This window comes from Actinia tenebrosa, unplaced genomic scaffold (assembly GCF_029948245.1).
Source record: "Actinia tenebrosa isolate PJP-AT-01 unplaced genomic scaffold, QUT_ActTen_1.0 PGA_scaffold5__44_contigs__length_20552954, whole genome shotgun sequence".
NCBI lineage: Eukaryota > Metazoa > Cnidaria > Anthozoa > Actiniaria > Actiniidae > Actinia > Actinia tenebrosa.
In genome coordinates this window covers 16,323,162-16,350,809 of record NW_028292582.1, presented here as the reverse complement: position 1 = coordinate 16,350,809, position 27,648 = coordinate 16,323,162, and the positions used below count along the sequence as shown (strand labels likewise).

Sequence of the window (27,648 nt, the reverse complement as noted above, 5' to 3'; positions counted from 1 at the left end):
ATCAAAAACGGAAACACTATTTTATATTTTTTAACTTTTAGTCGCATTTAGCTTTTTTCATAGAAACTTTGTTACATAAAACGTAATTCTGAAACTGAAAGGCTGCCTTCATTTTTGATTTCAAAGAGAACAAGATTTAGCACAAAATAAATGTGCATCACCACTCTTTTCATTGCTACGCGCTGATCGAGACAATCGCGACTGGGAAATGAGCATAACGCTTCCATCAATCAATCAATATAAATTGGTAGGTACCTTTATATTCTCTGATTGGCGGCAGCGTAATACCCTATTTCCCTGTTGCGACTGTTGTCTTGATCAGCGTATAGCAGTGAAAAGAGTGGTATTGCTATTGTACTTTAGGGTTAAAGCCAGCCACTCAGTCGGTTTTTAAGTTAATCTCATCAGTTTCTTCTTTACTTCAAGTACTTGTAAGGCTACATTTTCTTTTAGTTCGGGATTTGAGAAATAACCTGAAAAATGAAGTAAACGTTTATTTATTTGAGTTCAGATTTAACCTAATTTGCAGAACTTCATTTTCCAAACAAGCGCAAATCATTTCAAACTAAACAAGGAGCGATGAACAACAATTGGATGTTGTAAAGCATGCATAACACGACTTCCAAGTGTTCCTTTGATCCAGTAATCAAAGCAAAAAAATCCTTACGTCGCCTTGAATGATGTAACATATAGCTTCACTATTCATTCTTAAAGAAAGCCATCTTTCTTTCACGTTGTAAGCCTTGCATCGTTTTATAAAGCTAAATTGCTCTTAAAGCAATGGTGTTTCGGCTACAGTAAAATCCCGCGAGTAAGAACCTGAAAATTTAGAACCTATTAGCCTCAAATTTGTCACTTATACCCCCTTTAAACAAGAACCTATTTAGCCTAGAAAATGAAAAACAGGTTCTTATTTTCAAAAAATCATCATTTAGTGATTCAGAGCTGGGTAAGAATCCTGTTTGGAAAAATAGGAGCTTGCCTTGCTGTGCAGATAAATCAATTAATGTAATAAAAACGTAACGTGAAGGAAGGTTGATATTAATTGTATCGCATTATGAGAGGTGGGGTTGATTGAAAAATAGGCTGATTACCATTTTATCTTGTAGCTGGATTATTTGTTTTTACACAGAAATAAGAACCCATTAAAGAACCTAGATAGCCTAAAATTGTGTTAACTACCATTTAAACAAGAACCTGTTAAGGCTAACTCTAAAAAATGTAGGTTCTTACTCGCGGGTTTTTACTGTATTTTGCTTCTCGTGCATCAACTTTTGTTTCAGGGAGCGTTCATAATTTATCTAGTGGGGGCTATGGGAGTTTTAAGTTTTGAAAAGAATTTTATTTGTCCCCCCCCCCCCCCCCCCCCTCAAACTCAAACCTGATGTTTTCATTTGACACCCTCCTCCAAAAATCACAGACCACCAATTGACACAAAACATTATGCCTGCTCCCCCCTACCACCTGTAAGTCTATTCAACGAAATCCAACTTTAAAAATACAAAATAGATTTTCAATCTCCGACAGAATCATCATATGGTGTCCCAAGACCCACCTGATGATTTTATGGCGAGTGTTCAAATAGAGACCTGGTTTACTCAGAAAAAGCAGGAATCAGAAGAACATACTGAAGAGTTCACATGCATACATGTTAAGGTGGCTGCCTACTTTTGAACGTTCGATTTGAGCCCACGATGAGCGCGCGCTCAAAAACCGCTGAAAAATCTACAAGATTTTATTGAAGAACCATACGCGTTTTCAGCTTCAACAGGGCAAAACCCTCAAATTTTGCACGGGACTCTATATTTTTTGATAGCTCATTCGAAAAAACTCCTAAAAATCTAGGTTATATCAACATTTTAGGAAAAGTTTAAATCAGGAACACGTGAAAAATTAGATTTTGTAGGGATTTTTGTTCGACTTCATGAGATTTTTTAAGAGCACCGAAACTACAAAATATGACAAATCAATGTATCTCTCTGTCTTTTTGTCGAAAATATCCATGTATTATTGTAGAAGGATTGACTTGCACGTACGTGCAATCATATAGTCTGCAAATAACTATTATCTTATGAATCTTAATTTTTTTTTCTAATCACTTCCGGTGGCGCAACTTTTACTCCAAAAGCTCGTGCGTAGGCTTCCATTAAATGCTGATTATCTCGAAAACGAGCTCGGGACACCCTATTTTTCTTTCCAGATTTGGAATCAGCATTAAATTTCAATTCGGAAAATCGAAGTTTTAGAAAAAGCTTAAATCAATTTCCAAAAGTAGGCAGTCACCTTAAAGAGTTCTCAAAAAAGTACCATCCGAGCTTGTTAATGCATACCTTGATCATCTAAAACGTTTGCAGTACCTAACCAACTTCAACCACCAAGCAACGGGAAAAAAAAATGAAATCATACGAAAATTACAATCAGGAAGAACGTCTCTTGAAAGGCGGACTCAACAAACACCTAAGGAAACACTCACTTCTATGGAAGCGTAAACTAATAAAGCTCAAAAAAAACAAACAGAATCACATGTAAAAATCTCAACAATGACCAGAAGTGAATGATAAAGTGAAAGGCTTTTGCTAGCTCCCCTTTTAAGCCTCCAGTATATTATTCAAAAATGTATTTTTGCCAGCCCCCCCCCCCTCCCCTTCGCTAAATGTTGCGGGATAAAATATGTGATCACTCCCCCCCCCCCCCCCCCCCCCCTCAAAACCTCCATTTCCCCTAACTAGATAAATTATGAAAAGCTTCCTTATGAGTGTGCTTTATCAGAATGGTTAAGAAACTTTTGTCTGTGTCAATATCGTGTAGTGTGGGGCGAGGTTTCCCTTTCTTTGAGCACTAAAATGGTTGATTGTCTGTAGAGAAGCATTTTCTTTCTCCGATTTGTGTTCATATTGAAGAGCGCCTGTACGTTCTTTCATCTAGCCGCCGCTACCTTCTTACGCTTGAAAATTGCCATGGGTGCAGTTTGAAAGAAGTTTTGATTCTAACATCACGTGATATCAGTGCCGTATTTAATTGGATGTTTGACGATCCAATTGACACAAATCACGAATATTATGAGTTAGCAAACTGAATATAGTACCGCCGAAACAACACTACAAGATTAAGTAAATGTACTCGCTGCATCTAGAACTCAAATTTAGGCTCCAGTTCCGCCATCTTTTTGCCAACAGTCTTGTTTTTGACCGCTTAACTTATTCAATAAATGACACTTACTAGCTGCAAACTCCCTCACGCTTCCAGGTCTTTGCTGAAGAATACTTCTAAAATGCAAAAACACAAAAAAAGCGTTAAAAAGAATGTACTAATATTTGTATAACAAAAGTCTACTCCACGAATGTTTAAAACGTTTGTCATGAGTATAATGATGATTCTTCTTAAATACGGTTTTTGTGAACAACTCAAAATTTATAAATTTAATGAATCCTGGGTTGACGTGACAGTCATTAACATAATGGAAGTATTATTAACCTTCATAAGCTTTAAACATTCAAATGACGAAAAATATTTCACCATTCAACTTTTCACTTTATGTAGAATCAATACTGAAAGTATTGTATCAGTACATGCTGCTTTTGAAGTCGTCCACAATTAACTATTACACTCTTTTTTCCCATTAACCCAAACTGTTTAATTATCTATCTAATTACACTTATTTACTTCGTATTTACAATTCTTTATTAGTCAGTGCCGCATGCAAATAAAAATGAATTGAATACACCTAAATCCAAAATGCATCCAGGGCCAAATTTACAAATTTACAGTTTTTTCTTATAATTTGATGTTGCAACATTGTCGCGTTCCTGAGTGTAAGAAGAAAAGAAAGACTGGCCTATTTCTGCCCTCGCAAGCCTTTTAAAAACGATCTTAACGATGGGGCAGATCTAGTGTCAATGCTATTATTGTTCCATCCTTTAGTTGCTCTGTAAAAGAAGCCGCGCTAATCAGTCGCTGTCCTAGCTATTACGGAGATTGTAAGCGTGAGCATCGGACCGCTTCCCTATCTTACAGCTAATATAAACTGACACTAAATTATTCACACATTTGTACATCATTATGACTTCCCGCAACCGAAGTTGCTCCTCTATAGTTAGCCAGCCAAGAGCTTTCAAGGCCGGGAAGATGTGGTCGTATTTTGTAGTGTCAGTTAATATTCGGGCGGCAAAGTTCTGCACAAGTTGTAGTTTATGAATGTTCTGAACAAAGAATTTATCATTATATGCAAAACCTCTTTGGAAAACAGATGGCGAACCCTACTTATTTGACACAAACCAGATAGCAAAGATTACGATAATGAAAGAACGTCCAAGAAAGGGTACGGTAATGCCGGGAAGCTTAGATGTAAGTTGACGTGTAAAGAGCACTAATTTAGTTTTATCAGGGTTTATAAGCAGGTGATTTGCGCAGCACCATCTAGCAATACTTTCAATATCCTCTGTGATTTGTTGTAAACATGAGTGGAGATCCTTAGACGCACACAATAGGTAGATCTTGGTGTCGTCCACATAAGACTCGATGTTACTGAACTTGATTACCGTAGGGAGGTCATTCATGTAGAGTGTAAATAACATTGGGCCTAATATGGATTCCTGAGGTACCCCATGCGTTATTGTGAAGGGATCCGACAGTGATGTTCCAATACGAGTACACTGCTGTCTGTCTGACAGGTGACTCTTGGACCAGAGGAGTGCCGACTCTGAGGTGCCAAGCATCTGAAGTTGTCGAGTAAGGTGGAATGGAAAAAACTGTCAAATGCCTTATCATTCTTTTCCATGAAATATCAAACTACACGTAGAAGGAACGATTTAATTTTTGATCAATATGACACCTGTTGTTAGTGACATTGTTGTTAGATGACCAGAAATTCACCCTGAGTCTGTTATCCGGAACCTCCAATCCTGGTTTAAACAAATCTTTTCAATTTCTAGTCATATTAGAAAAACTTACAGCCCTGCACTTTACCATCTGCCAAGAGACTTCGAAAGACATAACGCCATGAAAGACACAACTACTGAGAGGGAGAGCGGGGCTGAATTCAAAACCCGGGACAGGTTTTCCATCAAAATTCAAACCCTACATCAAACAATAGAAATAGGGCGTGGTTGTATTTTTAGACCAGTTAAAATGCTCGTGCTCGGATTTGCATTGAAATTCAAGGCCGAGGCATTTCAATGCAAACCCTTGCCCTAGCGTTTGAATCTTTATTTAAAAACCTATCCCGGGTTTATAATTCAGCCCCGTTCTCCCCTGTTGATATCAATTCCGCCCCCGGCTTTAAGAATCTGGGTTTTCCGAAGAATTTAAGAACCTACATCAAACAATGGATTTAGGGTGTGGTTGATTTTTAATTACAATAGTTTTGCTCTGTTAGGCATTACGTCTTTTACCTATAGCCTTAGTTATTCAAATATCGTCCTTGCGGATTTTTTTAACTGTTCTTTTTTTTATGAAAGTAAAACTTAATAGACAGTGGCTAACAAACCTGTGGTCCTCGTTCCATGATCGAATTGGAATTTAGGAGTTGATTTTTGCGGAGGGAGGAAAACCGGAGAACTCATCATTACTTCTTTAATATTATAATTATTGGAATTTTGACACTATCCGCAAAAATCTATCCGCAAAAATTTATCCGCAATCCGCAGTCCACGCCCTGCTTTTTAACGACAGTCTGCTACACCATCGGCAAAAGAGGAAAAGTAATGGTGACAATAGACAATAGACACCCTTAGACGCCCGTCTCCATCATAATTAACAGAGGTGCTTATCCATAGAGAACTCTCTTGTAAGGTAGTTCCAATGAATGACTCTAGCTGTAAATCTATCATAGAATGCCTTTATCGCTCGGACGACTTTTTCTGGAACTCCATAAAACTGCCCTAACAATACTATCAAATGCTTTCTCGATGAAATTGACATATAATGAAGACAGCCACTCCACTGCCCTAACAATACTATCAAATGCTTTCTCGATGAAATTGACATAAAATGAAGACAGCCACTCCACTGCCCTAACAATACTATCAAATGCTTTCTCGATGAAATTGACATATAATGAAGACAGCCACTCCACTGCCCCAACAATACTATCAAATGCTTTCTCGATGAAATTGACATATAATAAAGACAGCCACTCCACTGCCCTAACAATACTATCAAATGCTTTCTCGATGAAATTGACATATAATGAAGACAGCCACTCCACTGCCCTAACAATACTATCAAATGCTTTCTCGATGAAATTGACATATAATGAAGACAGCCACTCCACTGCCCTAACAATACTATCAAATGCTTTCTCGATGAAATTGACATAAAATGAAGACAGCCACTCCACTGCCCTAACAATACTATCAAATGCTTTCTCGATGAAATTGACATAAAATGAAGACAGCCACTCCACTGCCCTAACAATACTATCAAATGCTTTCTCGAATAAATTGACATATAATGAAGACAGCCACTCCACTGCCCTAACAACACTATCAAATGCTTTCTCGATGAAATTGACATATAATGAAGACAGCCACTCCACACTGAGTGTTGAACTTTAATTAATCAGTAATATTTCGACAAGGAAGTCCAATTCAGTAGAGGCTGGTTTAAATGGAGGCCTGTACATGTAACTAAATAACAATAAACTTGCAAATATCACACAAAAAATGATTTAGAAAAACAGTTTGAAAGAAAATTCAGAGACAAATATATCCTATTGAGGGCTTGAGTTCGAGTCTGTTCTTAAATTTTAACAGGGATGTTTCCCTTCTAAGGTTAGATTGTAATAAGTTGTTTCACAATTTAGCACAATTATAGCAAAAACAATTTTGATGTTTTGCAGTTATTACAAAAGGCAGGAGGAGAAGGTATTATAAGTATGGAGATCACCCCAGTAGTGAAAATCATTCAATAGTTAAGTGGGACGCAAGGCCATTTAGGCACTTGAAAATCTGAAGGCAAATGTGATATTTCCTGTACGAGATTCTGACGACGGCCAACCAGGACTACAACTGATTTCATGCTGATGGATTCTGGGACACTTAAAAAGAGCTAACGTACCAATGAAAGATTAGATTACGTTTTTTATAGCTGTATTATATCAGTTCTCAGTAGACTACTCTTGTCAAGTATTTCATAGCAGCCTACCTTAATAATTATTACCTGTCAAATAATATTGAAAGAATCCAAAAGAGAGCAATGAATGTAAATTTCCCAGACCTCTCTTATAAAGATGCCTTCAAAGAGGCAAAGATTCCTATACAGAGAGAAAGACATGACTTGTTGTCTAGATCTATAGTAAACTGTTTACACTATGTTGTAACTACATGTAATAATTAATTCTGATCATGAACTAACTAGCACATCTATTTCCATCTAGAGCCAACCTATCAATAAAGGTGTTTAAAACTACAAGTTTCAAAACAGATTGTTTTAAGAACTCTTTTATAATCTATTGCCCCCACAAATTTAATATGTAATCGGCCTTTTTATTTGTTATGTCTATGCTACTTACGCAATTCAGTCGACTTACATACGATTGTGAGGCAAATTTCTTAATAAATGATTTATCTTTCTATCTATCTTTTTTTGAAAATGTAGGGCCCCCTAACATCTTCATGCCCCCCTAAAAAAACTTATTCAAATGTATGAACTATAATTTATTAAATACTTCCTCTTTATAAGAAAGGATTCCATTTTTTGACTTTGCAAGTCCAGGTTGAAAGTACAACGGCTCACATCTAGAATAATTTTCCCAAGTCAATGAACTACAGTAGAGGCAAACAATTAGAGGAAGGAAGGATATAATAAGCCCACATTCAGTTCAACTTCACAACAACAAGAGACAGCTGAGATTTATCAATGTAACACAATAATTTTCTTTGTCACTAATTGGCCTGTGTAAATGTTCTTGAATATTATTTTTAGCTTAGGAAAGGTCCATATAACAAATATATATATGTTAATATATACAGTGATATGCAGAAATGCTGATCCTTTTGTATATATGCAAAAGTATATCAAAAGTATATTAGAAATTATGGGATACCATCTTTGATATTTTTTTCAGAAAGCCCTAGCAACCCCCCAAAAATATCAGCGATGATATCCCAAAATTTCTGATATACTTTAAATATACTTGTATAAATGTACAGAAACTGAAAAATTTGGGAAATAATTGGTATTTATATAACGCTTTTTTTAGAATAGCTTTTTTATATTTCAGAGAAAAATAGATGAAAGTATAACTAATTTATGCTAAAGAAATTTGACAATTCACTATGAGAAATCTTGGCTCTTCCGGCAAGCGTACAATAACCATCTTGGCTAATTATCACCACAAGTTTTTTCTATGAATATATAATCTATTTATTTTTATTTATTAATGTATTACTGTTGTGTAATTTAAGCTTAAAGTCTGTAAAGCATTGTTGAATCTTGTAGAATTGACTCTATATAAAATAAAGGTATTATTATTATTATTATTATCATTATTATTATTATTATTATTATTATTATTAATTATGAGACTGCCCTGCAATAATTTGTGCCTAAAACTGAAATTACACTGTACTTCATATTTTTACACAGAAATGAAATAACCTTCTGTACTTACCCTAGAAAGCCAGTGATAAGGCAAGAAACTTCTGGATGATCTCTAAGATACTTCTCATTTTCAATTCTTGTCCTTATCTGAAATAAGAAATTAAAATGATCAGCAATTTCTATTTTTGTGATTATGTAATATGATTTACATTGCCATTTGCATATATATACTGACCTATCCCTACCCCTATCCCTTTACCTATACAGCTATACCTATATGTCTATATACCCATACAGCTATACCTACTGTATACGGCTGTACCTTTGAAGCTATGGGGGTATTAAGAGATAAGTCGAGGTAATGCCAGATAAAAGGAAGCTTCAAGGTGAGATTGAGCGATGCCTTAAAAAAGTCAGTGAAGGAGTCGAAACATTTGAAGATATCTGGAAGAAGGTACATAATACATCGAATTCAAACCAGAAGGAAAAGTATGAAGCAGACCTTAAATACTGCAATTTCTGTATGGCTATACCTACAGGTGTATACGGCTATACCTATACAGCTATACCTATATGGCTATATCTATACAGCTATACCTATATGGTCGTACCTATACAGCTATACCTATACGGCTATACCTATACGGCTATACCTATATGGCTACACCTATACGGCTATACCTATACGGCTATACCTATATGGCTATACCTATACGGCTATACCTATAAGGCTATACCTATTTATAATATAACTAGATTATTACGCCCGCTCTGATTGGCCAAAAACCAATGAACTATTTCCCCATGGGCTGCACGCTTGCGCACGCTGATCTCAACGGACGCTCGCCTTTTTTATCTAAATTTTCAAACCCGATGGCGTCAATAGCGCACGCACGTGCGAGATGTGTGATATAACGCGCGCTCTGATTGGCTGAAATGCCTATGAACTATTTGCCCATGGGTCGCACGGTAGATTTTTGGTCATATTATAAATCAGTTAGACAACAAAAAGCACTCGCCCATGGCGATATGGACGCACTTGAGAAAATGTAAAGAATTCTTAACAAGCTAGAGTGTCACTCGGCTTCGCATCGTGCCACTCTTTCGCTTGTTAATTGTTCTTTATATTTTCTCTTGTGCGTCTATATCGCCATGGGCGCGCGCTTTTATGTCATCTAACTGATAAATGGCTATACCTATATGGCTATACCTATACAGCTAAACCTATACGGCTATACCTATACAGCTATACCTATACGGCAATACCTATACGGCTATACCTATACGGCTATACCTATACGGCTATACCTATACGGCTATAACCTATACGGCTCTACCTATACGGCTCTACCTATATGGCTCTACCTATACGGCTCTACCTATACGGCTCTACCTATACGGCTCTACCTATACGGCTCTACCTATACGGCTCTACCTATACGGCTCTACCTATACGGCTCTACCTATACGGCTCTACCTATACGGCTCTACCTATACGGCTCTACCTATACGGCTCTACCTATACGGCTCTACCTATACGGCTCTACCTATACGGCTCTACCTATATGGCTCTACCTATATGGCTCTACCTATATGGCTCTACCTATAGGGCTCTACCTATACGGCTCTACCTATACGGCTCTACCTATACTGGCTCTACCTATATGGCTCTACCTATATGGCTCTACCTATATGGCTCTACCTTTTTTTTTTTTTTTTTTTAAATGAATAAAACGTTACAATTTTTCTTCATCTCCTACTTAACCACATAACTATAAATAACTATGGTTCTATTTTTTTTTTTATTTTTTATTTTTTTTTTTTTACATACACCGACCTCCTCCACATAACTATAAGTAACTATGGTTCTATTTTTTTACATACACCGACCTCCTCCACATAGCTATAAATAACTATGGTTCTATTTTTTTACATACACCGACCTCCTTCACATAGCTATGGTTCTATTTTGTTTAATTTACTCTACACAATTTATTATAGATAAAATGATTTTACTTGAAACGGCCTGTGTTATCTCTAGATTTATAAAGAAATATTTTAAAACAGAACAGAACATAGTTAAGTACGATATCATCAACACCTAGTAATATATTATACAAATTGGATTCTGGCAAATTAATTCCGAACTCTTTAAAATGATCACGAATTTCAAAATATAGATTCTTAGACTCCACACACTCAACAAACAAGTGGTCGACTGTTTCAGGATGCATATGGCAAAAAGAACAAGAGGAATAATCGAGAATTCGAAAACGATGTAAATCGGGATTAAGAAACAGTATATTATTTAAAAGCTTATATTGAAAAAATCGAGAATAGGTATCTATGGATGTCTTATATATCCTATTATAAATACTATTCCAATCCCAAAGATCATTCTGATTTATTCTTTTTACTAAATTACCTTGAGAGGTCAGGATGTTTGAATTTTTTCTCTATGAACCACTGGTACAGCTGCTTTGTATTTATTTTACCCAATTCCCTATTTTGATTCCCTAATTTTAAGCTATCAGGATTCTGTTTGAAAACATTCTTTTTTCCTTCTATTTGTTTTTTCCATAACGCCGGGATTGCTTGCTTTATTCCAGCCCACCTCATGAAATCTTTATCCCGGATTCCTTTACGTTTTGCATATTCCCAAGTTATTTCACCATTGTCATCATATAGGTCTGAGATGTTTTTAATATCCAAGTCGACGAAGTAATCATAAAAAACGGAGTTTCCTCCTATTTGTATATATCTATTATTCCAAATGTGTTGATTATATATATCATTTGGTTCATCACTATTACTTTCTGATATCTCTGACCACGTTATTAGTACACTCTTGTATATACCATGAAGCACGGAACAAACGTAGAGCAATTTAGGCAGCGCGAGTGACCTCAAAACTTGGATTTTACCATAAAGTGTTAGGTTTCTTGTCTTCCATAACGATAAAATTGTCTGAAAATTAGTGAATATCCATTTAAAATTTTGTTCACATCTGCACTTATCATTATAAGAGAAGTATATACCCAGTATTTTTATCCCTTCTTGATGAAAGTTTTTCCATTGGAAATCTTCATTCCATTCTTTTGGTTGGTCCCGATTTACTCTTCCTAACCATCCGACTTCTGATTTGCTTACGTTTATTTTTAAAGATGAGAAGTTATGATATTGTTCTAGTAACTCCAGCACGTTGTTGAACGAAGTTATGTCTCCTAAGAAAAAGGTGGTGTCATCTGCAAATAAAACCAACTTTTTTTCCTCTCCTTCAATATTCACTACTTTTATTTCATTACAGCTCCGAATCATAATTGCCATGATTTCTATAGTCAGTATGAAGATGTAAGGGGAAATGGGATCTCCTTGTTTCGTTCCTCGGTGGATATCAAAAAATTCAGTTGCCACGCCGTTATTAATGATGCAGCTTTGATTGTCATGCAAAAGAATTTTTATCCATTTAATAAAATCTTCATCAAAACCAAATTTATGTAATACTGCAAAGATAAAATTATGTTCAATTGAATCGAATGCCTTTTCAAAATCCGCTGCGAAAAGCAAGGCGTATTCATCTTTTTGTTTTAGATAGTCCATAATATCTTGGATTATCCTAACGGGTTCCTCAATATTCCTTCCTTTAACAAAAGCAGATTGGTCATAGCTTACTAAATAGGGTAAGACTTTAGCCATTCTATTACTTAGAACTCTACTACATATTTTAATGTCTACATTTATAAGACTAATAGGGCGCCAAGCGTCCAGGTTTCTAATATCTTTGCCAGGTTTTTCTAATAGTGTAATTAAAATTTGCTTTTGTGATGTTGACAAGGAGCCCACTTCAAAGTTATAATTTAAAGACTTTACCAAATCTTCCTTCAAATCTTCCCACATATACGTATATAGTTCCTTAGTTAAGCCATCATTACCCGGTGTCTTAGACCGGCCCGTTTGTTTCAGGGCCTCAAAACATTCTTCATTCGTCATCAATTTTCCACATTCTTCCTTATCCACTTCAGAAACAGATGGAGTTTGAAGTTGCGATAAAAAATCCTGACACTCGTTTATTGTTTTATCTGATTCAGATTTATAGATCGAGTGGAAAAATGTCTTTATTCTTCGGAGTATTTCCTTCGGATCTGTAATTTCAGTTTCATCTTCTTTTAAAAAATATTTCATATTTTTTTCACCTTGTTCACACCATTTGGCTTTGGACCTAATGATGATACCATCAGTAATATAATCGCTTTCCACCTCTAACTCTTTTAGTAGTTTATCATGTCGAACAAACAATGCTTCATTTTTTTCCCATCCCGGTTTATCCTCTATAAATTTAATTTTTGATTCCAGATTATGGTATGCCTTTCTGCGGCTTCTAGCCAAATCCTTTGAAAATGCCATTGAGAATTTTCGAATTTCATATTTGATTAACTCCCATCCCAGTTGAGGGTTATGTATTTCTTCATTGTCTAATGATATTTTAAAGTCGTTTACCCGTTTCCTTATTTCCTCACAATACTTTTCATTTCCTACAAGTGAATTATTAAATTTCCAGAAAGAAGGATCCCTCTTTTCAGTGTCGAATATCTTTAAATGCAATGTTATAGCCGAATGGTCAGTATACTATATGGCTCTACCTATACGGCTATACCTATACGGCTATACCTATATGGCTATACCTATATGGCTATACCTATATGGCTATACCTATACGGCTATACCTATACAGCTATACCTATACGGCTATACCTATACGGCTATACCTATATGGCTATAGCTATATGGCTATACCTATACAGCTATACCTATACGGCTACATGGAAAGCCATGACTGTCTTCGTTGGTTATTTTTTCAGTTAGATGGTGCATATGTACTGGTGTATGGTACTTGTGTGGGTGTCCAGGGTAGTTCTTTTATTGTGTGTGGTGAATTTCATATGATATCCGGTAATTTTTACGTCATATGCGATACCTGATACTTTGTATTGAGTGCCAGTATCCATTTCTACCGTGCAATTTCAACGTTTTAGGGTTTTTATTTAGTTGTATTTGGTGCCTTTAACATTTAATTTAGGTGGTCAAGCCTTCATGTAAGGTGACTAACCCCATAAGCTTCGGTGCCTACCGTAGTATACGCGGTTTCCAATTCACCACATTCAGCGCCTACTTAGTTGTGTTCGGTACCTATCTCATCGTGATTGACTCTTCTTTGCTTATGTTTTCTACCTATCTCGCTGTATTCGGTTCTTTTTCCCTCATATTCTGCTAATTTCGCATCATAAATAGCGCCTATCTTGTCATATTCGGTATTCGTCTCCATATATTTGGTGCTACTATCTTGATTGTTGGTGTCAGCTCCATTATATTCGGTTGAAAGTTGGCATTATATTATGTGAGCAAGTATTTTTGGTCAGCTGTATTCCCTTAAAAATTTGTTACCAGGCTCAGTTGATTCTTACTGCACGATAAAGTCTGGGGAGAGAATTCCGAGAGCCATCAGTATTTTCGGTCATCGGACTGTCACAAAAAGATCATGCTTTGTTAAAAGTCCAAAATGGCGAATGCTATGTTATCTGTATTGAAGAAACTTAACCTCGAACATCTAGCGGAACGTTTTGAGTGCGAGAAAATTACTCCAGATATTGTTTACAAGCTTTCCTTGCATGATTTAAGGAATCTAGGTTTGCAAAACAGAGATGAAATAATGGCCCTGAGAATGGAATGCAATGTATTTGGATCAAAAAAACCTCATCAAGTAAAAGAATGTGGTCCGCCAATTTACGAAATTCCCAAGTCTGTACTGGAATGTTATTTGGAAGAAAACTTTTCTATTGGTGAAATTGCCAAAATCATGACCTTGTCAGAAAGTACAATTTATCATAGGATGAGAAAATATGGACTTAGCAAATTAAGTTTTTCTGATATCACAGATGAAGAGCTTGATGATCACATGGATAGAATCACTCGAGAATTTCCGCACTGTGGCGAGGGAATGCTAAGACAGTTTCTTTCTGAAAGAGGTGTCAAAGTACAAAGATCTCGGCTGAGGGAAAGTATCAATAGAGTGGACAGGGTGGGTGTTGAGTCACGAAAAAAAGGAAGACTTCAAAGAAGAGTCTACAATGTTTCTACTCCAAATAGCCTTTGGCATGTTGACACCAACCATAAACTAATAAGATGGAATTTTATAATTGTTGGTGCCATTGATGGATTCAGCAGGATACCTGTTATGCTTAAATGTACAGACAACAATAAAGCAGTGACTGTTCTTGAATGCTTCCTCAAGGCAGTACATGAATATGAATCCCAAGCAGAGTGTGCACTGATATGGGTCAAGAGAATATTGGTATTGCTGATTTTATGATTGAAGCAAAGGGTTCAGACCGTGGCAGCATTATAATAGGGAAAAGCACTCACAATCAACGCATTGAAAGACTATGGAGAGATGTTTTTGAGGGTGTATTGAGTTATTATTACAATTTGTTTTATTTCATGGAGGACAACAACATCCTTAATCCTCTTAGTGAAGTACATCTTTTAGCCCTGCACTACATTTACATGCCTAAAATCAGTGACAAACTAGAAATGTGGAGGAATGCATGGTCTCGACATCGCATGAGAACAACAAGGTCAAGCCCTATGCGGATGTGGTTAGCTGGCCAAATGAAGGATAATAACGTTGATAACAATTTGACCATCCATGATATCGTTAGCTATGGTGTTGAGGGAATTGTGAGGGTAAATGAGTCAAATCAAGATGAGGATCAACCACTTTTACTCCCATTGCACTTTGGAATTGATGAAGAATGTCAAAGAGAACTTGAGTCTCAATATTATAGCTCATTTAACTATGGGATTGAAGATTTCAAGATAGCACTTGAAATAATTAAGAAACATGTCAAAACTACTCCATAAAGATGAAAATCTAAAATGCTAACAAACTGTCAATTGAACTGTAACAAATTAACAAGTTAAAGTTATATTTGCACTTTTTCATTGTGATATAAATTTATGTCCAGTGACAAAATTAATATCTCTCATGGTGTAGCATTTTGCAATGGACATAAATTTAATGTCAGTCAATGAAATTCAAAAGCATCTCAAACATATATACTGTATCTGAAACTGCCATGATGTCACTGCCTTCATGAGACTTTATATCCCTAGTCACTGTTACTTTGAAATCCAACCAAATTGTCCAAAAATGAACATTTTCAGCATAAATAAGAGATCAGTGCAAAAGTGCAAATATAAAGATGATTCATTTACACATTACCAAAGTATGCATTTGAAAAGGCAAGATCATATAGATAGAACAACTGCTCTGTAGGTGGTAAGGGAACATCATGTGATGGGTGTGGGAGCTTCAAACAAGCTATACGTGTATTTGCAGAAGGTATAAAAGAACTTGTAGCCTCAACAAATGTTACACTGGGGTGGATCACAAAACCCAAAACTGGCTCTTGATCAGCACCTGTTGTAAACTGAAGGATGTGTGCAAGGGTGACACCATTTCTACGTCCACCTGTGAAGAAAAAAGATAAAAATTAATATTTAGCGCAGGAAAGGAAAAATGAAATTGTTCTCATATTAAGATTATTACTGTACATTCTCCAGTGCTTTGAGGGTTTTCTGAGTTCTCCAGTTTTCCTCCCTCCATAAAAATCAAATTCTAAATTCCAATTGGAATCCAGTGGAAGAAGAGCCACTCTGTGAAATCCACAGTACTGTTCATTCTTTATTTCTCTCTCTCTTTCTTTACTTACTTGCAGTTTCCCTCAGATATTTTATGAATTGACTGTACACAGCATTTTCATAATTTCTCTTATTCGATCCTACTTCACTGAAGAGTGGCTGCAGTAAGCTTGTTATACCTCTAACTGTTAGGGGACTTGGAGGTCCAGATTAAAGAAGGTGAAGAAAAACAGGCAACTTGTTAGCTACCTAAAGAACCAAAACATGATGTTATTTTTTTAATATTTGATTAAAAGCTAAAATAGTTGATAGAGCACAGTCATTAAATCCATATAATAAGATCAATGCAATAATAAATGGATCAATGCAATAATACATGGATGTAAAGGTTCTAGTTTAGTTGTTGGATAAAGACTATTAGGCATGAAACAAACACTAAAATGACAAGCAGAAATAACATTGATTTTACTTCATAGATAGACTTTCACATAAATCTTTACAAGCAGTAATTGCATGCATTCCGATTGGCTGCTTCACACTCTATTGTCAACTTTATTAACACATTCCACAGAAATTACTCAATAACCATGTAAACCTACCTGGTAAACTCCCACTTTCTTGAGTCCACTTTGCAGCTCCTCCAAGCAGGGGCCTGGTGCATTATTTAAAAAGATATTCTCCAACATTTCCAGGCTGATGAATCTAGGAAGGTTAACATTCTGGATAATACTTAGCCCTGAAATTGAAATAAAATCAGCAATATATAACTTGGAATTTTTTAAAGTCATTTGCATTTAATTAATTCGAAAAATAATAAAAACCTATAAAATTTTATGATTTGTGAAAGTAAGGCAAAGTGAAACAATAATGACAGCAAAGAACTACCTAAGTGGTAATATTTACCTTTATTCCTACCACAGTTATGAATAATAATTATTAACAAATAAACAATGCTTTAAGGGAAGATGGACAAAGTTTTTTTAATGCTGAAATTTTCTTTATTTCTTCTCTCCCTCTTTCTTTCTTTCTTCATTTTTTTACTTTTCACTGATACTAAGCAATAGATAATACATTCTCTAGCTTAGTATCAGTGAAAGTAAAAAAAATGAAGAAATAAAGAAAGAGAAAGAAAGAAAGACAGAAAGAAAGAAGGAAGGAAAGAAATATACAGGGATTTATTGCATGTTAAAGATGTACTGTTGTATAATAGATTAAAAACCTAAGCAAGTCATACCACAATAATTATAATTTTTTGGTTACTATAATTTATCATTGTTTAGCAACTTACCCAGTATTATCCCAATAGTGACATACTTGTCCCTCATGAGTTCCCTCAAACCATTTTCAAAGTATGTGTCTTTGATCTCGTTAAGGACAAGACGGAAAAACTCTTTTCGTGGCCCACCATAATCTTGTGCCTCCTACATTGTATTAGAAAAACACAAATAATCATATTATGATCATAACTTGACCATTTTCTCAACAGACTAAAACCCCATTCACACCTAAACGTGTTTAGTTAAACTATGTTTTTTTATTAGAAAAAAAATTGAAACTAGAAACCTACAATATAATGAAACTTTCTAAAATATTATCAGAGCAAGACAAAGGATAGCTTACATGCATTATTTCACCAAATATTGTGAAGTGTTCGTAGATAGTTTTTCAAACCTGTTTAGTTAAAACACTTTAAAACATGTTTAAGCCTTGGTGTGAATGGGATATAAGACACATTTGTTTAGCCTTAAGATAGTTTGTTTGCATCAATGGATAAAAATGAAACTGCTAAAATTAAATGTTACCTCATTGTAAAATTGCACTTCAAGAGTCTTTCTGTAGTCCGTCAGGGTGCTTATTTCATCTAGAGCAGTTTCCAGAATGTTTTGGCCATCTACCATGATGAAATTAGTTTCACCCTCCTGTACCTCTTGCGCACTTTGCACTTCTAGTTCTCTACCAGTAACCATGAATTTTTGCAGGCACCTAAGGATTTCTGCTGGATTGTGCACATCATTATCAATGCAGTACTTATGCACTTTAAGTGCTACCTCATCCACCGTCTCATTTAAAAGGGTACCAGAGGGACTTGAGGAGACTGCAGAGACAGCAGTTGAGGAAGTAAATCTATCAGCTGGAGAAGTCTGTGTATTTGGTTGATGAACCACAGTGGAAGAGGTAGATGAAGGAACTGTTAGTGTTGTTGGAGCTTGAAGAGCTGGGGTGGTCTCACTGACAGCAGTTAAGTCAACAACATTGTTGGTTGTGGAAGTACTGTAAGAACTTCTCTCAAATGTAGGTTGCTCAAGAACTTGATCATCATCAGATCCAATATCTTCTGTACACTCCCACAGGTGCTTCCTAAGTACTCTAACTTGAAACTCTTTATTGCATCTCGAGTATTTTTCCATTAAAGTAGACTCGGGACTTTCTTCCACAAGTGGCTTGGTAGAGAGAGACTTCTGGATTGGAACGAGATAGATCTTCCCCTGTCCTCCCCCTAGATTTGCTCTCAAAGCTTTTGCTGACCATTTGCATTAGTCTCCCCGATTAGTAGGGTACTTGTGCCCGGCTAGAAGATAGAGACTTAAATAAAGTTATTATTATTATTATTTGCAGTTTATCAGAGTTATATCCCTACAATTGGGTAGGCATTGTTTCATTTCAAAACCTCCACAGGAACACAAGGCGGAGAAACCCAAAGGCTCTCCAGTGGTCTGATCTTTCACGTCTGATGTGATTTTATTGATCACTTCACTTTCATCGTCTTCAACATCCAGCTTAATCTTCTTCAAATCCAAACCTGCTTTGTATAGGATTTGTTTCTCTACGGAAGTAGGGGTTTTAGTGGCAAATCTGTCAGCCAAGCACACAAACTGGACGGTCCAACTCTTTGAGGTACTTGTCTTCTTCCTCTTGTTATCTCTGCCATCTCCATCAGTCGATCTCCCTAATCTGTGCCTAATATTAATATTACGAGGGTTAAACAGGGCTAATCGTTCTTCTCGGGCAGTTCTTGATGACAAACCACTTGTACTGGGAGATCCTGATGCCTGATGTTCTTTACAAAGATCACGTAGCCGAATGCGGTCTCCGATGGTGGTAACTCCAAGGCGAATAAGCTCGCTGTCCGACGCCGAAATAATTGTCTCAGGGTCCACTCTTTCCGACTAAAATCTCTCTATTAGCGTTCCCAGATTCAATTTTGAAAGAATTCCTTCCATATTAACTAGTTCACAAAGTAGTAAATCGACTACTAATACATGTAAAGAGAAGGAATAAATACAGATTATGCGTTTTTGGCGGGACTTTTAACGAAGCATGATCTTTTTGTGACAGTCCGATGACCGAAAATACTGATGGCTCTCGGAATTCTATCCCCAGACTTTATCGTGCAGTAAGAATCAACTGAGCCTGGTAACGAATTTTTAAGGGAATACAGCTGACCAAAAATACTGGCTCACATAATATAATGCCAACTTTCAACCGAATATAATGGAGCTGGCACCAACAATCAAGATAGTAGCACCAAATATATGGAGACGAATACCGAATATAACAAGATAGGCGCTATTTATGATGCGAAATTAGCAGAATATGAGGGAAAAAGAACCGAATACAGCGAGATAGGTAGAAAACATAAGCAAAGAAGAGTCAATCACGATGAGATAGGTACCGAACACAACTAAGTAGGCGCTGAATGTGGTGAATTGGAAACCGCGTATACTACGGTAGGCACCGAAGCTTATGGGGTTAGTCTCCTTACATGAAGGCTTGACCACCTAAATTAAATGTTAAAGGCACCAAATACAACTAAATAAAAACCCTAAAACGTTGAAATTGCACGGTAGAAATGGATACTGGCACTCAATACAAAGTATCAGGTATCGCATATGACGTAAAAATTACCGGATATCATATGAAATTCACCACACACAATAAAAGAACTACCCTGGACACCCACACAAGTACCATACATCAGTACATATGCACCATCTAACTGAAAAAATAACCAACGAAGACAGTCATGGCTTTCCATACGGCTATACCTATACGACTATACTGTACCAACTTAAACAAACTTTCACTTAAGCTTGAAGAGGGTAGGCTTTCAACACTGTTTTTTTTAATAGTTCTTGTTTTGTGAATGAGAAGTTACTAAATGCACTCAAACGTTGTCAAGGGTCCTATTCTCATAGAGGAATTTTTTCCAATTGAAATTAAGTTGTATGCATAGAAAAGGGAGTTGAGCCAAATAATAGACAACTTGCACTAACAGGTCCAGGACCCTACCTCCCTTAAAACAAGTAGCTGCCTGAAAATGAACATCTGGAATGAAAAGAGCATCTTTATATTACCATCATTCTTGCCTAAGCATCAACACCCGACACTAAAACATGTTCTCATTGGTTGCCGAAACATTAGAAGTCAGTCAACTGGAACGTGCATGTTTTGGAGCACTTCGATCAACGGTACTCCGAATTCGCGCTGTAAACAATTATCTCTGTCAACCAATTTGGTTGTGCTATGAAAAAGGGGAAAGTCTCTCACAAGATTTAAGGAACCAAATAGTTGAGTTTGGAGGGAATGCATCAATTAGACATATTGGATGAAGGTTAAGAATAGGTCCCTCAACAGTTTCAAGAATTGTTAAACGATATCAACAGCAATTAAGGAACCGTTGAGCATGCTTCAAAAGATCCAACATCAGAACTTTGAAAAAATTAACATTTGACAATTCAAAAAAATCATGGTGTTAAACAAGGGATGAGCTTCACTGAAAGTGGGAGTCTCTTTCCCTTTAGGTGTTCTAATTTTCGCCACAGAATTCATTAACAGTCGACGCGATGACCTTCCAGGACTTGAACTAAAAGAATCTAAGGAATCAAAATCCCTTTCTCGCCAATACTTCAGACTTCTGTTAGAGGTAAATGAAATGCATATTGTAACAAATCCAAATGGATGTCCCTTGGAAAGTCTTCTTTAGCAATGCATTCTTCTATAGAATGACGTAAAACTGGCGACCTCAATACTTTGTTGGTGGGAAGGCCCGTGTTGAAACATGAACATTCCAGTTGACTGACTTCTAATGTTTCGGCAACCAATGAGAACATGTTTTAGTGTCGGTGTTAAGGTGATAACGACGGTAGTAGGGTGGCAGAGTTTTAACAAATGAAAATGTTAAATATTCGATTTTATATTTAATGCCATTTATTTTACAGTCAAAATTATGAGCTGAAACTTCGCCCTCTTACTAATGCTGAGCTGCTCTTTTCATTTCTAAAGTTCGTTTTCGCACAACTGCTCGTCTTAAGGGAGGTAGGGTCACTTGAACTGTTAGTGCAAGCCGTCTATTGGTTCGGTGATGTTTGCTTGACTTGATAAGGTAAACAGGTCGCATAGAAATAAGGCCCTGTTTGACACCTTTAATTTATTGCATTGAAAGGAGTCCGTTATAAGACCTTATCTTTCAGGACTGGATGGAAAGTAAGGTCTGTTTTTCTGTTTATGAGCTTAACTTTATGCTAAGAGGCTACATTAAAAACTACATCTTTTTTTTGACCTACCTTAAACTTGTTGAGATTTGTTTGTTGCTCATCTGTTAAGGCTCCCAAATGATGGCCTTCACTTCCTTCAATCCCTAACATGTTTCGATCGTGTTGTGTATCTTTTTCCATTTAGTTCAAACTTTGTTTTCTCAAACTTACAATTTCCACGCTAGGCATCAAGTTAGACACCATCTATTTTGAAGCTTTGAGGGCAGTTACTTGGTTACCAAGGCTGGAACCCAGAGTCGCCCGGAGAAACCACAACAGGAAGCCCAAACTTAGGTTATCGTGAAAGGTTTGTAAGGGATGAAGGCAAAACAATTGTCATCTCACGGGACCCGATTTAGGGTGGAGGGATGGTGTTACCCGGTACATACCACCTCTGGAAGTGAAATCTTAGATTTTGTCCCCGAATATCTCCAAAACTAAAAGCCAAATCAAAGAAAACAGAAATGAATGGATTGTCTGTCTACATGTATGCTAAAAAACCTATTTGTGCATAGAAATTGCCACTACAGACCCCCAGTATTGAGCATTTGAAGAGATCTCTGAGGGGGGAGGGGGTATGTACTGGTACCCACCACCTTAATTCATAAAATCGGGTCCCTATTTTAGACCGTTTTGACCTCGCCCCTAAATAGTCAAATACTTTAACCAGGCAAGGACATTCAGAATCACTTAATTCATATATTCAATTTTTATTTTTATTTTCTATAATTTCTCCCTCAAAGGTATGGCAACGTAAAATTTTATACAGCAACCTGGTATATTACATTAACAATTCCCCCTGAAATTGAAAAAAATTGACAGCAACTGTTTCAATCTTTAGTATGTCAAAGCCAAAGATTTTCACCTCATAGTAAGATATCCATCTCAAAAAATTTTGTCTTTTATAAATCATACCTTGTAAGGGACTAGTCATAAAGGAAAGGGTAGCTGAGGGGGAAGGGGGTATATCAGATATACAAAGTCAAGGCGTAGCCGAGAGTTTGTATATTGGATACAATATGGACACGAATATTGTATATTACTTATCAAATGTCTAGGTTAGTTCCTTTGTGTTTCACTAAAATTTTCAAAATTAAAGTGAATCTGGACAAGAAAATCCAACTTAAAGTTTATGCAAATGAACATAATTTTAAATCAGATTTACAACACTCTTCACAGTCGTGATTTCTATTGTGTTTTCCTCATGAATTAATAATGAGTTTGATAAAGAAGTTTATTTGGCAATGAATTTATTTTTTGTCAAAATAGCCTGCAGTTTAAAGTGAAGTATCCAGCGATGAACCGCCAGTAGCTGCCTTTTATTGAAAGCTCTGGATAATCATTATCTAATGATTTGATGCACAAAAAGATGGAAATTGCATTTCTGAACTTCAAGATTTCAAAATTTTCTGAGGGTGTATGCCACCAAACCCCCTTGAATTAAGCAGTGTGGCCCTTTTATATCCCAGCCTTTTAATTAAGTAAACCATCCACTACTTGACCTTTTAATTAAACTGTTGATAATATTAAATATATAATAACAAAGGATGGTAAAAAGAAAATTATTTGGTGGTTCTGACTTAGAACATTGGGTCATCAATGCCTAAATATTTCCTATGTACACGCTGTTACTGAACACCATATTTATGTTACATGTTGCAATATCTAAATTAATAAAATAGTTATACTTGAAAATATTAAACTGTATTTCAAGTATTTTACACAGGGATGTAGATAATAGCCAGGAGAAGGGGGAAACCTGTCAGCTGAATTTTCCCGGTTGAAAATCTAAGAAAAATAAAATTTCTTTCTTCCCCTAGTTAAATTGTGTCTTGTCATGACGAGCTGGAGAGACCATTTTACGGTAAACAGCATGTAGTCTTGGTTGCTACAGATAATAGTTAATCCGATTTCCGTGATGTCAAGATGACGAATGCCAGGCAAAAACATCAAGCATCTATAAATATGCCTACACTCGATCTATTTAGAGTTATAAACCAAGTCATTCGCACAAATAGGTCGCTCGGCTATGAAAGTCCCAATAAGACACCCAAAACAATATACTTGTCATATAATCACTTATTACCTGTAGCATTAAAAATGCCAATGAAACAATTTGATTGAAACAAACATTTATGAAAATATATACCTTTAACCTGCTCCCAAAAGAACAACACCAGCAACACAAGCTAAGAACAGACGTATTATGAACAAAACAGAGTTACATCTATCACAAAACACAGTGATCTAAGTAAGCATGCAAATTATACAGGTATACGAAATGGAATACCTAAGTATAAATGTGCCTACAGATCTATCACAAAACACAGTGATCTAAGTAAGCATGCAAATTATACAGGTATACAAGTACCTAAGCATAAATGCTGCCTACAGATCTAATACATAACACGGACAGTGATCTAAGTAAGCATGCAAATTATACAGGTATACGAGTACCTAAGTATAAATGTGCCTACAGATCTATCACAAAACACAGTGATCTAAGTAAGCATGCAAATTATACAGGTATACAAGTACCTAAGCATAAATGCTGCCTACAGATCTAATACATAACACGGACAGTGATCTAAGTAAGCATGCAAATTATACAGGTATACGAGTACCTAAGTATAAATGTGCCTACAGATCTATCACAAAACACAGTGATCTAAGTAAGCATGCAAATTATACAGGTATACAAGTACCTAAGCATAAATGCTGCCTACAGATCTAATACATAACACGGACAGTGAACTAAGTAAGCATGCAAATTATACAGGTATACAAGTACCTAAGCATAAATGCTGCCTAGAGATCTAATACATAACACGGACAGTGACCTAAGTAAGCATGCAAATTATACAGGTATATGAGTACCTAAGTATAAATGTGCCTACAGATCTATCACAAAACACAGTGATCTAAGTAAGCATGCAAATTATACAGGTATACAAGTACCTAAGCATAAATGCTGCCTAGAGATCTAATACATAACACGGACAGTGACCTAAGTAAGCATGCAAATTATATATGTATACAAGTACCTAAGCATAAATGCTGCCTACAGATCTAATACAAAGACAATAAATGCACATCACATACATAAAATAACAGCAAAAGGGTTAGATAGGCAGTGATGTGTAAGAAAAACCTGAAATCCTTTGATCTGGCCCAATGGTTCATCGAAACCTTCTCAGTGACCCTTTCAAATAAAGCGCCACAGTAGAGTCACATGATATCTTATGACGACGTAAATATTGTTTCAGTGATGTAATGTGCCGTCCATTGATAGTGGCATGCTATGTGCTCATGCTGTGTTAATCCGTACGATGACATGCATTACGCAAGTATTCTCTATGCAATGAATAGAAATGAAATCTGAGACCAGCACTTTGAAAGTGCTGCTTCACGCCGGTAACTAAGCCGTGTAGCTCGTCATGGAATGATTGGCCCATTACTTGCCTATTTAGTGACAATTCCCTACTATAAAAAAGTTAGCTACAGCCCTGCACACATCCTCATTTTGCAGGGGTGTGGCTTTAGCAATAAATTGGGGTATAAATTGTTTTAGATTGTGTTACGGTCACCAAAAAGTTCGGACATTGTTCTCAAATTTCTGCACAAATGTACTGACTCTAAATGAACTATTTACTTGGTTAATGTTTAGTTAGTTCTCTAAATACAAGTGAATAATCATTTTTCTAGCTTGATTGAAGCTTTTCTTACTGCTAAGATAGCTAACTAAAGAAATCTACCTAAATTTTCTCTTTAAAGTCAGTAAATTCGTATGGAAATCCTTTATGAAGAGTCCCTAATTACAGCATTGATAAAAGTGATTGTTATATACCCACTGTCAAAGTCCATTTTTTCCATACTCTGATTGGGCAAGAGGGTATCATGTAAATACGAACAAGTTTCAATGTTTTCCTGGCAATGGCCCTTAGTGGGCAACAATGTGTTGTTAATGTTGAAAGGAAAGGCAGAAGCAGATGTAAAGTAAGGGCAAGGGTACTAGCACCTCACCAATAATGCCCAGGTTCAATTCCCAAACCTTGAACTCGAGCCTCTCGCTCTAAGACACTAAGCAATCACTCCCTAAAAATAAAATGATTTTGATAAATTGATTAGCTTATCATCAATTCGATATTTAAAAGCGTTGTGATCTGCCATGTTTTTCATGACTACGCTGGTTTTCGCCAGACAGTCTTAGGGCAAGTGGTGAGGGTACATCTTTTGGGATAGCAAATGGACCCGAGGCAAGTTCCTCAAACAGACTGTTATCATCTTTCTTACCAGTCAGTACTACATTTCGCAGTTCTGGTAACTCGTGAAATGGGAGGTAAGATTCGCCATATGGTATTCCTTGACTCTTTCTCATTTCAGCTGTTTCAAATACAGTTTCGTGTTCTTCCCAATGTTTATCACACGCGCAACAAAGAAAGTTTGAGAAAAACGTTGAACATCGACATCCTTTGACGCGACACCTCTTCATCCCATTAGGTGCATGTTCTTCGTGGGTGTGTTTACATTTACACTTTGCTCGCCAAGTGCTCGGGTCAAAGTTAACGCGACGCTGAAGCCAAAATTCGCCTACTTCTTCTGCCCTGGATGGCACAAAAGCAAAAGCCTTACATTCACACTGACCCAAAGCGCAAGGAACACGAAAACTATGTCCATCGTATTTTCTGTGCTCGCTGAGTAAGTGGCCACAAAAACATTTAGAAAATCTGCCAACGCGTATACAATCGTGTTTGAAGTCTGGGCACCTCCAACCGATATAAATTCCAGTCTCAATGGCTTCTAAAGCTGCCTTACTTTCAGGATCAAACAGTTCTTTCACCCGTGGTGCAAAATCCTCTCCGTGCATAGCATGGGCGACTGGAAGGAGTTCAGCTTTAGTAGCTGGTACAATCGGACGAGATGTGTAACCTTTCGGTGTAAAGCTACTTTCGATACGCGACTGCCGGTCTTTCGACTTTACAGCTTGTTTGTCTTCAGTCGTTTTCTGGTTGCTACATGGGCGAACACTCACTGGTTTACTTGAAGAGAGTTTTGGTTTTGTTTTTTTATCAACATTCTTCAAAACCTTCCCCCTCACATTAATTCCTGAGGCACCTGAGTGGCCTTTTCTTGAGTTCGAAATGTTTTGGGGACTAACACTAAGATCTTTCAAGCCTTCCCCTAAATCCGAAGAAAACAATCTTTTTGACTCCGCCATTTTGTTGAGTTTGCTTGACAACCTGCTTGGCAACCAACGCTGGACACAGCGCGCGAAGCTTCACGGTAGCGACTAGAAGGCAACTGAAAAAATTATGTTCCATATTATTTTGTCCCATACATTTACTGTAAATGCTATTACAGTACAGAAAAGAGCACTGCGTATAATGCTCCAACTGCAGAGAGCTATGATGAGTCTATTAAGACTATGTCTAATGCACTAGTCAATTGAAACCCCCCCCCCCCGTCCCCCGCGAAATACTTACGATTTATTACTATAGCTGACTGAATCTTTGTAAATACGGCAATAATCAACAAAAGTGACAACAATGATAGTTTTAATAATCTTTCTGATTGATGGGTTGCAAGCATTTCCAAGAGAGTAAAAAAGACAAAAACATGGCGACCATTGTGGTACCATTCACAATTGATGCTAATGAGAAATCTGTTGTTAAATGGTACCAACATGGCCGTGATGACGTAACGTGCAAACGAAGAATACTGTATTGTAAATTTTTTTTTTTTTTTGGTCATATATATGTAATTGTATAAAATTATTGTCTTGTAAACCTTTAATGTAAAAAATGTAGAACTGTCATGTAAACTCTAGGTGTTGTGAAATATGATTAAATGAAATGAAAAAGCGTTTGTGATATGT

General features: G+C 36.5%; 4 protein-coding genes across 5 annotated transcripts; all 4 read right to left on the bottom strand.

Annotated features, from left to right (window-relative positions):
* Positions 1–19: 19 nt before the first annotated feature.
* On the bottom strand, positions 20–22,018 carry LOC116292175 (RIIa domain-containing protein 1). 2 transcript variants are annotated; one of them, XM_089038503.1, is made up of 5 exons: positions 21,804–22,018; positions 8,612–8,688; positions 3,220–3,266; positions 2,331–2,365; positions 20–473 (listed from the first exon to the last, which is right to left on the bottom strand). In XM_089038503.1, the coding sequence occupies exons 1-4, from the start codon at positions 21,912–21,914 to the stop codon at positions 2,358–2,360; spliced, it is 243 nt and encodes an 80-aa protein (XP_088894629.1). In that variant the 5' UTR covers positions 21,915–22,018; the 3' UTR covers positions 20–473; positions 2,331–2,357. The 2 variants fall into 2 exon arrangements, with proteins under 2 accessions (XP_088894629.1, XP_031555299.1); XM_031699439.2 differs by lacking the exon at positions 2,331–2,365 and having other exon boundaries at positions 21,804–22,016.
* On the bottom strand, positions 15,012–16,446 carry LOC148906722 (uncharacterized; the record flags this gene model as incomplete). Its single annotated transcript, XM_089037665.1, has 2 exons — positions 15,012–16,069; positions 16,311–16,446. Coding segments are annotated over 2 exons (396 nt in total), but the record flags the coding sequence as incomplete, so codon positions are not given.
* LOC148906721 (uncharacterized) lies at positions 16,359–19,714 on the bottom strand. The gene is made up of 4 exons (XM_089038334.1): positions 18,042–19,714; positions 17,528–17,660; positions 16,839–16,975; positions 16,359–16,488 (listed from the first exon to the last, which is right to left on the bottom strand). The coding sequence occupies exons 1-4, from the start codon at positions 18,645–18,647 to the stop codon at positions 16,450–16,452; spliced, it is 915 nt and encodes a 304-aa protein (XP_088894460.1). The 5' UTR covers positions 18,648–19,714; the 3' UTR covers positions 16,359–16,449.
* A 1,247-nt stretch (positions 22,019–23,265) lies between the features above and the next one.
* On the bottom strand, positions 23,266–27,011 carry LOC116292180 (protein FAM221B-like). Its single transcript, XM_031699446.2, has one exon. It carries the CDS (start codon positions 26,989–26,991, stop codon positions 25,921–25,923), a length of 1,071 nt encoding a protein of 356 aa, XP_031555306.1. The 5' UTR covers positions 26,992–27,011; the 3' UTR covers positions 23,266–25,920.
* Positions 27,012–27,648: the final 637 nt, after the last annotated feature.